At 33.6% G+C, this 14,042-nt stretch overlaps 2 protein-coding genes and 1 long non-coding RNA gene across 5 annotated transcripts; 2 read left to right on the top strand and 1 right to left on the bottom strand.

Moving 5' to 3' along the window:
- Nucleotides 1-503: 503 nt before the first annotated feature.
- LOC130512732 (uncharacterized) lies at nt 504-3,162 on the bottom strand. Of its 3 annotated transcripts, none has more exons than XR_008946326.1 (2): nt 2,824-3,162; nt 504-1,050 (listed from the first exon to the last, which is right to left on the bottom strand). It is a non-coding gene; the product is annotated as an uncharacterized LOC130512732 (long non-coding RNA). The 3 variants fall into 3 exon arrangements; XR_008946327.1 differs by having other exon boundaries at nt 2,884-3,162; XR_008946325.1 differs by lacking the exon at nt 504-1,050 and adding an exon at nt 2,368-2,626.
- A 4,075-nt stretch (nt 3,163-7,237) lies between these two features.
- LOC108859117 (DEK domain-containing chromatin-associated protein 2) lies at nt 7,238-10,400 on the top strand. Its single transcript, XM_057010474.1, has 11 exons — nt 7,238-7,972; nt 8,053-8,086; nt 8,164-8,243; nt 8,331-8,390; nt 8,501-8,614; nt 8,723-8,803; nt 8,913-8,990; nt 9,095-9,491; nt 9,594-9,685; nt 9,791-9,821; nt 9,928-10,400. Exons 1-11 carry the CDS (start codon nt 7,703-7,705, stop codon nt 10,161-10,163), a joined length of 1,473 nt encoding a protein of 490 aa, XP_056866454.1. The 5' UTR covers nt 7,238-7,702; the 3' UTR covers nt 10,164-10,400.
- A 1,155-nt stretch (nt 10,401-11,555) lies between these two features.
- Nucleotides 11,556-13,532, top strand: LOC108857770 (fatty alcohol:caffeoyl-CoA acyltransferase). The gene is made up of 2 exons (XM_018631782.2): nt 11,556-12,075; nt 12,531-13,532. Exons 1-2 carry the CDS (start codon nt 11,641-11,643, stop codon nt 13,374-13,376), a joined length of 1,281 nt encoding a protein of 426 aa, XP_018487284.1. The 5' UTR covers nt 11,556-11,640; the 3' UTR covers nt 13,377-13,532.
- The last annotated feature ends 510 nt before the right edge of the window (nt 13,533-14,042 follow it).

Here is a 14,042-nt window from a genome sequence, read left to right as displayed (position 1 = left end):
TTAAATAAAAAAATAAAATCGAATTAGAACCGAACAGAACAAAAAACAAAGGGTCTTGCACTTAAAAAATGAGCCATTTTGCCAAACTCGCTCCTCGGATAATCTAAATAATATATACAAACATAAATTTGCCAAAGAAACATACCCGCCATTGTCACTTTCTCAAAACATAGATTTAAAATTTCAACTATTTAACTCGGTATATTATCAAAACATGAGTTACAATCTAAAACGTGTAACTCGAATTAGTATTACGCATCGTTATAATAGTATAGATTATACTTCAAAACCAAACTATACAATGTTTGATATTTAAAATTTACAGGAAACAAATTTCGCCCTTCCAAAGGAAACATACCCGCCCTCTCAAAGGTTGCTTGCCACGCAATCTGTCGGTAAGATTGTACGTTATCGTAGTTGATATATATATATTGGACCAAACCAAATTTATTAACGACAATCGATCTCAACCCGGATACTTATGCCCAAACACACTTATGAAAAATCGAACAAGAGCATAAATTTAAAACAAAACAATTGTCTCGCCCTCTGAAGGGCGGGTCAAAATCTAGTTAACTTATTATAATACACATCAAATTGAACTGTTGCTAACTATCTAGTAATAATAAAATTTCAAATAGAAAAAAAAATTCAAATAGAAACAAAATACAAAGTTTTTATCTGCTGACATGTTAAACACATACGAAATCTAAAGAGCTTCAAGACGCCGCGCGTTAGTGACACATGCTAATAGCTCGTGTCTCGTGACGTTCACATCGTAAGCAAAAGAACAGAACATTCTATTCCAGCGAGGTGGACTCCAGAAATACCACTCGCCTCGCCTAAGACTCCAAATACAGAAAACAGATCAAACGTTAGGTCTGGGTATTCGATCTTTCCATCGGATTCGATTCGATTTAAACGGGTTTTCAGATTTTCGTATCTAAGTTTAGAAGTTCTATTCGGAGTTTTGACATTTCCTGTACGTTCCGGTTCGAGACCAACCAGGTTCGAATTGGTTCGGGTGAAACAATGAAAATCCATCTAAACCTGAAAATAAATTAGATCCCGTTTGATTTTGGATTTTAACAACCAAACTAGATTTTGATCCGCGCTTTCAGAGCGCGGATTTATTTCCTTTATTTTTTTAAATTGACAAATATTTAGTAAATGTCATATTTTCATATATTTGTTTTTTTTTATAAAAGACTTAAACTTCTTTATCAGATTCCCGAACCAATCAGACCCGGGATAAATATCCGAATGAGTTCTAAATTGCTATATCCAAAGAACCGGTCCCGAATCCGACCCGAACCGAGAACTGAATGAGTACCCGAAGATATCCAAAATGTGAATATATATCTAAAAATATATTTATTAATTATATTTATAATTATTTTAATATTTAAAATTAATATTATAAGTTAACTATAGTAGTTATTTTCGGTACTGTTGAGCATTTTTGGATAAAATATGATAATTTGGATAAAAGTTTACCCAAAAAACTGTATAGAATGAATATTTTGGTTACTTTTGGTTACTTTTGAGTAATTTGGATACAAAAATTTGAACCTAATCGGATACTTTGGTTACTTTGAGTACAAATAACCGAATCCGTTTTAGATACTTTGGTTATTTGGTTATTTTTCATGTTCTTATGCATGAGAACCGAACCCACCCGGATCCAGAAATACCCGACTCGAACCCGATCCGAAATTTTATAATATCCGAATGTGGTTTAATTTCAAAACTCTAAAAACCCGATACCCGAAAAAACCGATCCGTACTCGAACGTCCAGATCTAATGAGTATTTATGTTAAAAAAATTGAACTTTATTTTTAATGAATTAAGTTGGTATAACTCTGATAAAATTAATTTCACTATGTGGCTAATTTTTTAAATAAAAAGTTATATACTTTTAGTAAAGATTTATACTTTTCAATGAAAAAATTCAAATTTTTTTTATGAATGCTTAAATTATATTAAAAAAAAGAAAAAACATAATAATTATGTGATTATTTTTTGTTCACAACCCAAAATATTAAGAATGATTGAAAATAAATTATTTGAACTTGAAGAAAAAAATAAAAATTGGATCTGATTTTTTAGTCGGCCCAAATAGCCTAAGAGAGATCTGATGTAGGAAGTGGGCTGGATCCAAAAAAATGGCCCAATATAGATGTGTTATTAATTACTTGATTGCCATTAATAAAATATGCAATGTTAGTAAATGAAAGGGTATTTTTAGTAAAAAACCCAATAGGATCCTGCTTTAATAGTATAGATATGCAATGTTAGTAAATGAAAGGGTATTTTTAGTAAAAAACCCAATAGGATCCTGCTTTAATAGTATAGATGTAACCAAATAAACTTGAAAATGATAATATAATCATATTAACCAAAAATATTCCATAAAACCGATAGAAAACATAAGTTAAACAACAAGAGCAAACACCAAAACAGAATTCACTTGTGTCTAAACTCAAAAAAAACAAACAACACACAAACCAAACACAAAGTGTTCAAATTGCAAAATGCAAAACAAAGTACAAATGGTTATTAGAAAGCACTCTTGACTCCATATTATAAGAACGAAAGACTGAAAATTTCGGATATCAAGTCCATCTGAAAAAAGAAAAAAACAAACAAACACATATAATCAATTTGAGTACACATGCTTAATGCAAGCTGTAAGTAAGAAATCAATAAAGCAAACACATGATATATAACGATTACGAACTAAGAGAATCACGGATTTGACTGAATTCGGTTCGGAAAAACTGAAGAAGAAGAATAAAACCGAAGAAATAGAGAGACGATACATGTGATTGGATTATTGAATGCTCAGATGAAGAATGAGATGAAGAGACTAGCTGATTTACAGTGGCCAATTTGAGTCGCATAATGATTATGATGATCAATAATCGAGATAGCTTTTGGAGTTAGGATTCGTCGTCGAAGAGAATAAAACAACCGAAGAGATTATCTATATGTGTGTAAATGAATTGTGTGTATACGAAGCGGTGTTATAAACACTTGGTTTCCTCTGTTTCTTGGTTTGGATTTCAGTTTAGAACCGACTCAACCTGTAGCCAAAATGTTTTGGCCATAAAATCCATTCAGTTATTTGTTTGGATCCATTACCATTCCGGACCCGCGAGTTTGGGCGGGTTAGGGTGTGGAATTCGGTTACAGTATAAAACATCTAGGTCTATCAAATTTTGTGGATTTAGCGGATCGAGCGATCAAGCAGAATAAAAGTAGATCAAAAGATTAAGTGGTACAAGTGTAAATCAAACGTATCAAACAGTTCAAAACATATATTTGATTGATAAAAGTGGATGAAAATAAGATTCAAATTACAGTATAAGTTTAATATAATATATAAAAATTCATAACACAATTTATTTTAACAAATAAAAAGTTATTTAAATATACTTTATAAATGAAAAGTATTAATTTTTATTCACAAGCTCATAGAAATTATCTAAAACATATATATTATTATTATGAGTTTTCAAATTAAATATATATCTGATATTGGATGATATTAAAATACTTATATTTGATTAAAAAGCGTGTAGAATCAATTTTTTTAATAAAATGATTAAATTTTATTTAGTTTTCTTATTAAATTTAATTACTTCTAAAGTAGTTATTTTTGAATTCATTAAATAAATAAATATATTGTCATAACTCATTCAAAATATCTAATTTTTTTTTTTTAAATATATTTTACATTGATTTTAAGGTTACTCAGTTAGTTTTTATTTTATTAACAATTTATAAATAATTGAAATTGTGAGCTAAAATAAATAATATTTAAATTTAGAAAATATAATTTGTAAATAAATTTAAAAGTATACAGATATTTTTGTAGTAAAAAACTTTAAATAACATATTTAATTTATTTTAATTTACCAGTTTAATTAAAGATCAAAATAAGGATGATAAATCTAATTTGTATGATATATTTATGTAAAACTAACAAATTATGATACTGTAAAAAAAAGGACTGCTTGTTTAAAGAAGCGCGTGTTGTTTGAGGTATAATAGCAAGCCCTGATGCCACTGTGTAACTGTGTTAACACGTAGACCCCACGTGATGGGCCCGTGCCATCTCTGAAACGTACAGTTTATGAAGGAGTGAGCCCACGTGACCCGCCACCACTTCCTCTATACCTGTGCTTTCGTACTCCAACCTTTGTCGCTTCTTTTATTTAATTTTATTTTATTTTTTCGCTTTGTGTTGGATTCAACGTTTTTTCTTTATGGTATATATAAACTCGATTCCTCTTCGAAACAAACAAAACTTGAAAGGAGGAAAAAAAAATTGATCAAAAAAAGGAGAAAAATTAGTACGTTACTCTACCTTTTTTTTGTAACAAGTACGTTACTAGAGAAGAAGAGAGAGTTAATTACTCAGCTTTTTATTTTTCTATAAGAACAAAGTATCCATTTGATTTATTTTTTCCGTGAAGTAAAACGTTCGGAGAAATTATTATTATTTTAACTTTTTAATTAAAAAAAATATTTGTTTTTTTCTTTCTTTCTGAAAGAGTACTTGCTGGGTTTTTTTTTTAATTCGGACAACACTGGTTTCTTTTATAAAGGGGTAAACCGGTGGATGGGCTATAGCATTTATTAAATCTGTTGGCCTTATTCTTCTTGCCTTTGGAACCATACCTTCAACTATGTCGAAATCATGATGACACGTATAAAAACATATAGTTATACGTTACAAGTTCAAGTTACGTGTATGCATGAACGTTTATAAGTATATATTAACATATATAGACGTATATATTTACGTAGAGAATTACACCAAAAAAAAATAAAAAATATAATATTTACGTAGAGAACTATATATAATTCAACAGAAACGCTGAGTATCAATAACTCATGTTACGTAACTATAACTAAACTAAGCGATTGTAGTTTTTTTTTTTGGCATAAGCGATTGTAGATTTATAACTAAAAATATGTAGATTTATATTTTATTTCCTCTGTTTTTGTACCCAAGAAAAAAAAACCACGACTATTTTTTCCTCTTACCCTTTTACATCACAAAACCGTTTTAATTTTATTCATTTTTTGAATTATCAGAGAAGTTCGCACGTAAGGTCTTAACTTTGGGTCTTAATTTTCCCTAGACTCGGAACCAATCTTCGCTAATACATTTTATGGCATAAAACATTTTTTCCATGATGGATTTAACCCAGGAGCGCAACAATACAACTTCTGGTTAGAAAAATCAGCAGTGATCTTTGTTCAAAAAAAAAAAATCAGCAGTGATCTCCAACTCAAATACATGAACAGGCAAAAATCACAAAAATTGCAGTTTCAGAGAAAAGGAACAAAAATAACAACGTTGTTATAATATACAGACACTTGACTGTATTTCCTTATATTAGTTATAGGTTTGATCGCGACCGAGCCGAGACTGAGTCGACCATTTAGCCCAATCTCTAAAAGTGATCGGGACCATCAACATCTTTTGATTCATTCACCTAAATTCCACTGTTCCGCATAACTCTAAAACTTGTTTTATTAGAGACATAAGGAATTGACTGGCCACGGATAGAGAAGAGACATATTTTAATAGATTAGGGTTTGGTTGTTCCAAACACAATTTAGTTACTTATGCACTAAGGTTATGATTTTGCTTGGTGGGTTGTAATCTAGGTCTCGTCGTTCTATGACACAATATTTGAATGAAATTAATCGACGTTACATTTTGTAGACGTGATCCTTTTTTTAAGACGTGATCCTGAAGGCATATATAATTTTCTATTTATTTTATAGAAAATATATTTTCCATTTGCATACAGATAAAATATTGATTAACGCATAATTTGGTTTTGGAAGTTAACCGCATCCGCATTATGATAATATGCAAGCGTAAACATATATGGAAAACAATTGAAAGGCTTTAATTAAACACATACAGAAGATGATGTAGGCGGCCCATACTCGAGAAAATAATAGAAGATGATGTTGCTACAACTGTTTTGTTGAAGTCCACTCACTTAACGAGTTCTATGTGCGAAACACATTAAAGAAGGAAGATAGGTCTGTGACAGAAGAAAACAAAACAGATAGGTTGTATCTGCCCAAGACGATAAAATTTCAAAATGATTTCGATTTTTATCAAGAGTTTTGTTGAGATTCAGACATGAGCCAAATCTAATTCAATCATTTAATATAATACTTTACGAATAAAATAAAATTTCAAGAAGATAAAGGTCTTTAAATCCCATCACTTAGTGCCGTGGAAGGCAAAGGCAAAGAAGCCGAGATAGATGGTTGAAGACGACCTATTCTCGTGTGCTAGTGTAGCATTTATACATAGAGGACTAGTTTTGTTTATTTCTTTTTGACTAATTTCAAACCGTTTATTATATATGTCTATAGGCTTAATGGTCCATATTCAATCGCTTTATGCCGATATAACTTGCTTTGAAAAAAAAAACAGAAAACTAATCTCTCAAAAGATTTGAAAGCGGATGTTCGGAATTTGCTGTGTTAAAGGGAACCTACCGAAAAGCATTACACTGTGCTTTTATCTAAAAGATGACAAAAGAAACTAATCCGTAAAAAGAAGAAAAGACTCAACACTCAAGTCTTGTTTTTTACCCATAATGGATGGACACTCGTTACATCTGAGTCCATACAAATCAACAGAGGAGGATGAATAGAACAGGGAGACCTAACAGTAAAACGGGAAAGCTTTTGCAAATTATTATTTATTTATTTATTTGGGTCAAAGCTTAACCTTAATCTGGATATGGAGTTTGAGATGCTAACCCACAACTTTAAGAATCTCTCTTGCAAAAAGGTTTAGATATTTACATTGCTCATTTAGAAAGGGTCTTTACACATGAAAAAAACCAATGTATACCTTTTGTTTTTCTTAAACAAATCACACACCCTACTAGGAAACTTTTTTCAACCTTTTCTATCACTTCAAAAATTCTATACATAATGGCAATTAGTAAAAAAAAGTTTTTGGAACGGCTATGAAGTTCTGCTAATCTCCAAAGAAAAGTTATTGGAAAAAGTTTTTTTTTTCAATCTTTTCGAGTTGCAGCTTGCAATCCGAACTGAGGACGGGCTAAGTTCATGAGTTGGAGATAAGCAGACTCGAATCGCTGTCATAGGGCATTCCCGACCCACCAAACGAAACCAGTGATTTCTTGGTCACTTCTATACTTCAACTCGTATTGTACTATTTTTTTTTTGCCAGCAGCCGATTCAACTCGTATTAAGATTCAAGTTTGTGATATGCGCTAAGAACCTAGAGAACAAATACGCGCCTAATCGACTTGCTATTTGCTCAAAAGGTGGTACTATGCAAATTTGTTGGGTAAACCGTAAACGGTATTTGCTAAAAAAAGAAGAATTGTTTTCACAATGGGAGAAAGTTAAAGAGGCCCATTAGGAGATGGGATTGGGTCTATTACATTACTGGGCCGAGTTTGGTGTATTATATATTAAGTAGTTTTGGCGCGAGTTGTTTTTGTCGACGAAAGAGAGAGAGCCCGCCTTTATGTTCCAATATTTGGCGCCAAATTTGTTGAAAAACCACCCCGAACTTATTAGTTTTCTGTTTCGTCGTCTTAATCGTTAGCTCAATTTCCTGATTTAGGGCTTTTGAGTATCTTGCGAAAACATCTAAAAAAAGAAAAAAAAAGAACTCAGATGGCGATGGAAACCCTAGAAGGAAAAACACTGGGAGTCGAATCCTCCTCCCCGAAAGAAGTGAATTCCGCCAGCAAAGACGAGGCGGAGAAGAAGGAGGAGGAGCAACTGGAAGAGAAAGAGGAAGAAGGAAGTGTAAGTAAGAAGTGTGTGGAGAGTCAGAGGAGTGGTAGTAGTGATAGACCAACGAGGGAGAGAAAGAAGGTCGAGCTTTTCTCCCTCTCCACTCCCCTGCGTCCTACACCAACCAAGTCCCTTTCTATTGAAAAGGTATATTTGTCTTGTTTTTTATTGGTATAATGTGCTCTTCAACTAGTTAATTATAGTTTTTATATGTTAATAAATCTCAGGGTCGTGGAACACTGCTCAGGGATATTCCTAATGGTATGTAATCTGCGCATTACAGTACTTTAATTTATTCTTTATCTTAATTTTTAAATGAAATTGTTGTACTGTTTCAGTGGCTTATCAACTCTCCAAGAGAAAAGCTGATGACAACCTTATCTTACTACACACCATTCTCTATGGGAAGAAAGCAAAGGTGCCTTTTTATCACATTTTGCCACATTTGAATTGATAGAAGAGATGATTTGTCTACTTAAAAAAATAGTTTCTTTTTTTTTTGCAGTCACATATGGTTAAGAAAAACATCGGTCAATTTTCTGGCTTCGTCTGGTCAGAGAAAGAGGTGAAGAATCATTTCGTTGTTTCTGTTTTGTTTTGTTAATAGGGATGGATGTGTATTCTGTTCTGGCGCTGTGTTGAGGAATTTTAATTTTTTTTTTTTAACTTTCTCAGGAGGAGAAGCAAAGGGGACGAGTAAAAGAGAAGCTTGACAAATGCGTAAAAGACAAGTTAGTCTTTTTCTGTGATGTACTTGATATACCTATTAACAGAAGCAGCATGAAAAAAGTAAGCAATGCATTAAGAAGATGTCAGTTATCTATTTATTATTGTACCTTTTGTTCTTATATTCTAACTTCTTAAGAATCCCTCCTATGTCCTGATACTCTCTCTCAGGAAGAAGTATCTGTCAAAGTGCTTGAGTTTTTGGAATCTCCCAAGGCATCAAGAGATGTTCTACTTGCTGATCGTGAAAAGGTACTACTGTTTGATTCACTACATTATTATTATCCTTAGTGTTTGATCAAAAAAAATAATTATTATCCTTAGTATGGGAGAGTATTGAGTTCGTTTTCTTCTTTTTTAGAAATTACAGCAGGCCAAGAAGCGCAAGAGCACAGGGAAAAAGAGGAAATCTGGAGAATCTTCAGATACCCCAGCCAAGGTTTGTTGTTTCTTATCTCTAGAATTATAGTGCAGTTTGTATCACTTGCGTTGCTACTGTCTCATTTGGTATCTGTGCGTGTGTATGTTCTTGTTACCATACAGAGGAAAAGGCAAACTAATAAGGCAGATGATCCATCTAACACAGAAGAAGGTAAAGGTGAAGGGGATTCTGATTCAGAAGTCACTAAAGATGAAGATGACGCGGCACCAAAAGAAGATATAGAAACTGAAACTGAAGATGAAGCAGAAGATGAGAAGCCAACTGATAAGAAAATCTCATCGAAGAAGACTAAAGAGGAGAGCTCAGCAGGTACCAAAGGCAAAGATAAACAAGCGTCTGCGAACGGTTCTAAGAAATCTATCGAAAAGTCTTCCAAAAGAGTTGCTAAGGCAACTTCATCTCCAGCCAAGAAACAAAAAGTTGATCATGACGAGTCTACTAAAGGGAAAAGCAAGAAACAGTCAGCTAAGCCACAGGCTAAGGGATCCAAAGAGAAAGGTTACAAATGTTTTCAACTGCTTCTTAAGACTTAGTTTTAGATTTGTGATTAATATTCTCTATCTGCTTCTGTTTTTACATACTATCATGGATTGGATGCAGGGAAAGTCACTAAGAAAGGCAAAGCAGAGCCAACCAGAGAAGAGATGCTTGAATTTGTGTCCAAAATTCTCAAGGAAGTAGACTTCAATACGGTGAGCTAGTTCAGTTTGCTGATACAGACTTAAATTTAATGGTCTAAAGACCTTTGAATAAATGTTCTTATATATACTCAATTGTTTTTTTTTTCTTGATAACAGGCGACATTATCAACTATTTTGAAGAAGCTTAGTACGTCCTTTGATTGTGCTTATATGTCTTGCAACCCAAGTTTAGTTATACATTCCCAAATGCTAACGAGCTTTTTGGTAACATTTGCTGTTTGTGATAACACCAGGTGACCATTTCGGTGTTGATCTCTCGCATAGAAAACCAGAGGTGAAGGAGGTTATCCAAGATGCTATAAATGAAATGACTGATGATGAAGAAGACGAAATATCTGAGGCTGGAAGTGACAAAGACAAGGAAGAAGAAGAGGAGAAAGCTGAGGCTGAAAGTAACACAGAGATGGAAGAAGAGGAGGAAAAAGCTGAGGCTGAAAGTAACAAAGAGAAGGAAGAAGAAGAAGAGTAAAAGCTAAAACTGATCAACATTGTGCACGTGATAGTTAGAGTCTAGAGAGTGCTGGATCTGTACTATGTAATCTCTATAGTTTCATCTTATGTACTACTATGTAGTTTCAGTGACTTCTTCTTGTGTAGCTGTTGTTTGTTAAGTTTTCTAATCCTTGTTCTAATTGCTACCACTGATTTGAAATTTTATATTTCTGGGTTTATTTTTTTGCTTAAGACATCTTTGTCTGTTTTCCAATTTTGAGCCAACGTAAATCATGGGCCTGACTTAGGCCCAAAAGTTCTGTCTATAAAAAATGAGTATTACTTGGTGATATTTCCAGTTTTCGTGACGCCAAGTTATTATTTTTTTTTATTTTTGTAATATATCGAACCCATGACATGTAAACAATTTTATTTTCTTATTAAGAAAATTGTTAATAATAAAACTGGAATGTATCTTTATTATTGTAAAAGTTGTGCTCAATTATTAATATGGGAGTAGTTACAACTGATGCTATTTAATTACAAATTGGAATGTATCTTTTATTTTAATAAATCAACTATCCCAGTGAGACCTTTGTTTGTGAAGGGTTTGGTTTATAATCTGGTGGCATAAGACTAGTTACCAACTCTTTATACTTTTTTCTTTTTGAAAAAAGGATACCAACTCTTTATACTTTACGATTTACACTTAGATTGAATCAGAACTAGAAGTCAAAGGCTCTACAGTTCTTCAAACTTCAAATGTAAACGTAATCCATATAATAGATCCATTTACATAAACTAATCAAAGCTGGCTCCATAATTTGATAATTACATATTTTCATATATCAGTCAACCACCAACTGCTAAATATATATAGGATTCAATTGTTTCATTCCCTTACTTACGGCTCTTACCATCTACGATTAGTTTGGAGTATATTTTCCTAAAATTACATGAAAGTATTGCTAAAAAATTTGCAGCATCTTACAAGTTTGGTTCAAATGATAATTATATGTACAATTTAAACGTTCAGATTGTGGCTGGTTCTTGACATGTATACTATGTGCACACGTGAATCATACGTTATCGTTTTCACTTTGTTACGTTAATCACTTTGGAGTTAAATGCATGCAAACTAAAAAGGAATGATTTAGAAACTAGAACCAATCGTAATAGAGTCCGTTCTATCATTCAGACCCTGATCTATCTTGTCTCAATATCCATAACTAAGAATATCATTTATCCCGGAAATTAAACTCTATTCTTAAAAAAATTATTAAAAAAAACTCTTGAAAGTATTACTTCTCCAAAAACATGTGTACCTCAAGACTCAATCCCTTTTTTGATATTTCTTCTACCATTTGCTGAAACACTTACGTGTACCACAATTAACCTCAAACCCTAGCATCTACTTAACCCCTTTGATTACATCCCCCAAGAAATCAAACCCATTCCCAGTTCTCCAAACATATAACATCTTTGGTTTCTCTTCACCAACCAAAACCCTAAAAATGGCCGACTCATTCGAGCTCATTGTAACCAGAAAAGATCCCGTTCTCGTCTCTCCAGCCTCAGAAACTCCAAAAGGTCTTCATTACCTCTCAAATCTCGACCAAAACATAGCCATCATCGTCAAGACATTCTACTACTTCAAATCAGACTCAAGATCCAACGAGGAATCCTCTGACGTCATCAAAAAGTCACTCTCCGCGGTTCTTGTTCACTACTATCCTGCCGCTGGGAGACTCGCGATCAGTCCCGAAGGAAAGATCGCCGTGAACTGCACCGGAGAAGGAGTCGTGGTGGTGGAAGCAGAGGCTAATTGTGGGATAGAGAAGATAAAAGAGGCTATATGGGAGATTGATCAACCGGAGACTCTTGAAAAGCTTGTTTACAACGTTCCCGGTGCCCGGAATATTCTTGAGATTCCACCGGTAGTTGTTCAGGTGAGGGGTTGATCGATCCATACTCTTTTATTGCTTGCTGTTTTGCGTGAGTGAACAAACATGATCACTTAATTTACTAGGGTTTGGTCCGATGTAGGTTTCAAAAAAAAAAATTCAAAATAGCAGAACTTGATTTGATATATAGATTCACTATATATTGATGATGCATGCATCAATAGAATAATCAGTAAGATAAATTCAAAAATCAAAATATTTATTGACACACAAATATATGGAAATATATGAATATGACATTTTATTATGTTCTGATACTATATTTGTCGGAGTGTCATGTTTGCATTTTTTAGTTTCTTTGATTTCTTATTTTCTTTTGGTATAAGTAAATTTCACATTCAAAAATCATGGAAAAGAATATGGAGATGATTGGTTATAAAAGACAAGTACTATATATATCTATACAACATTTGTCTTCTTTTTTTTATTTTGTTTGTTAGGTAACAAATTTCAAATGTGGAGGATTCGTGTTAGGCCTAGGCATGAACCACAATATGTTCGATGGTATCGCAGCCATGGAGTTTCTCAACTCATGGGCCGAGACAGCTCGTGGTCTTCCACTCTCAGTCCCACCTTGCTTGGACCGCACACTTCTCCGACCACGGACACCACCAAAGATCGAGTTCCCACACAACGAGTTCGAAGATCTTGACGACATCTCAGGCACCGGAAAACTCTACGCCGACGAGAAACTCGTCTACAAATCCTTTCTATTTGGACCCGAAAAACTGGAGAAGCTCAAGATCATGGCAGAGACAAAAACCACGACATTCCAAACCCTAACCGGGTTCCTTTGGAGAGCTCGTTGCCAAGCCTTGGGGTTTAAACCAGATCAACGTATAAAACTTCTCTTTGCTGCAGATGGACGGTCAAGATTCGTTCCGGAACTTCCTAAAGGATATTCAGGAAACGGGATTGTGTTCACTTATTCTGTTACCACGGCAGGTGAAGTGACTCTAAACCCTCTTTCTCATACCGTGGGGTTGGTAAAAAGTGCCGTTGAAATGGTAACGGATGGTTTCATGAGGTCAGCGATTGATTACTTCGAAGTGACTCGGGCTAGGCCGAGTCTGACGGCGACGCTTCTTATCACATCGTGGGCAAAACTATCATTTCATACTAAAGACTTTGGTTGGGGTGAGCCGGTTGTGTCTGGACCGGTTGGTTTACCTGAGAAGGAAGTGATTCTGTTCTTGCCATGTGGCAGTGACACGAAGAGTATCAATGTGTTGCTTGGACTTCCTGGTTCGGCTATGAAGGTGTTCGAAGGGCTTATGGATATTTGATCATTGTGGTTTGTGCATGTGTTTGAATTAATTATGTTTTAAAAACAAATAATGGATGATCGATTATACAATATTGCTCGTTGGTGAAGCAAAATGTAACTAAGACACTATACGTATCAAGTGTAATAAATAAAGAAAGCTATTGTGTTACTAAAATGGTTTAGTTAAAAGCTCATATCTTTAATTTGCTTCTTTTAAATTGTGAATGTGTTCCGCTATTTAAATACGTAATTCATAGTCACATTTAGAAGAATTCATAGTTTCTCATATGCGTTGGTTGTAAGTTACATATCACAGAGGTGCCCGCCGGAAACCCGGCCACAGCGATTTAACATCCTTACTGCTGGGACGCTGGACCCCTTCGGGGGATATTTGGGAAAGTGGCTGCCCAGACACCAGAGATATAAAAAAAAAAAAGTTACATATCACAGATTTCTCAAAAACAAAGTTACATATCACAGACGCACTAGATGTAAACATGATTTTTTTATGAATATTGTATAAAAATAAATCATAAACTAAATAACATAATAAATATTGTATTAATTTATGTGAAAAATGTGAAAAAACAAAAAAAAAACATAAACTAAATAACATAATTGTAAATATATATATGTCTTCCAATCAACAATAGCATACAACACAAATTATATTAAAATAGTATGG

The sequence above is a fragment of the Raphanus sativus genome, chromosome 5, assembly GCF_000801105.2.
Source record: "Raphanus sativus cultivar WK10039 chromosome 5, ASM80110v3, whole genome shotgun sequence".
In the NCBI taxonomy this organism is placed as follows: Eukaryota; Viridiplantae; Streptophyta; class Magnoliopsida; order Brassicales; family Brassicaceae; genus Raphanus; species Raphanus sativus.
The sequence above is the reverse complement of the archived record's forward strand: the minus strand, read 5'-3'. Positions and strand labels throughout refer to the sequence as shown.

Excerpts from the sequence above, each read along its gene's own strand:
- LOC108859117 (XM_057010474.1), top strand. The coding sequence starts at position 7,703 with ATGGCGATGGAAACCCTAGAAGGAAAAACACTGGGAGTCGAATCCTCC. Across the intron at positions 8,244-8,330 it reads TCTATGGGAAGAAAGCAAAG|TCACATATGGTTAAGAAAAA; the intron begins GTGCCTTTTTAT and ends TTTTTTTTGCAG. Across the intron at positions 8,804-8,912 it reads TACTTGCTGATCGTGAAAAG|AAATTACAGCAGGCCAAGAA; the intron begins GTACTACTGTTT and ends CTTCTTTTTTAG.
- LOC108857770 (XM_018631782.2), top strand. The coding sequence starts at position 11,641 with ATGGCCGACTCATTCGAGCTCATTGTAACCAGAAAAGATCCCGTTCTC. Across the intron at positions 12,076-12,530 it reads TTCCACCGGTAGTTGTTCAG|GTAACAAATTTCAAATGTGG; the intron begins GTGAGGGGTTGA and ends TTTGTTTGTTAG.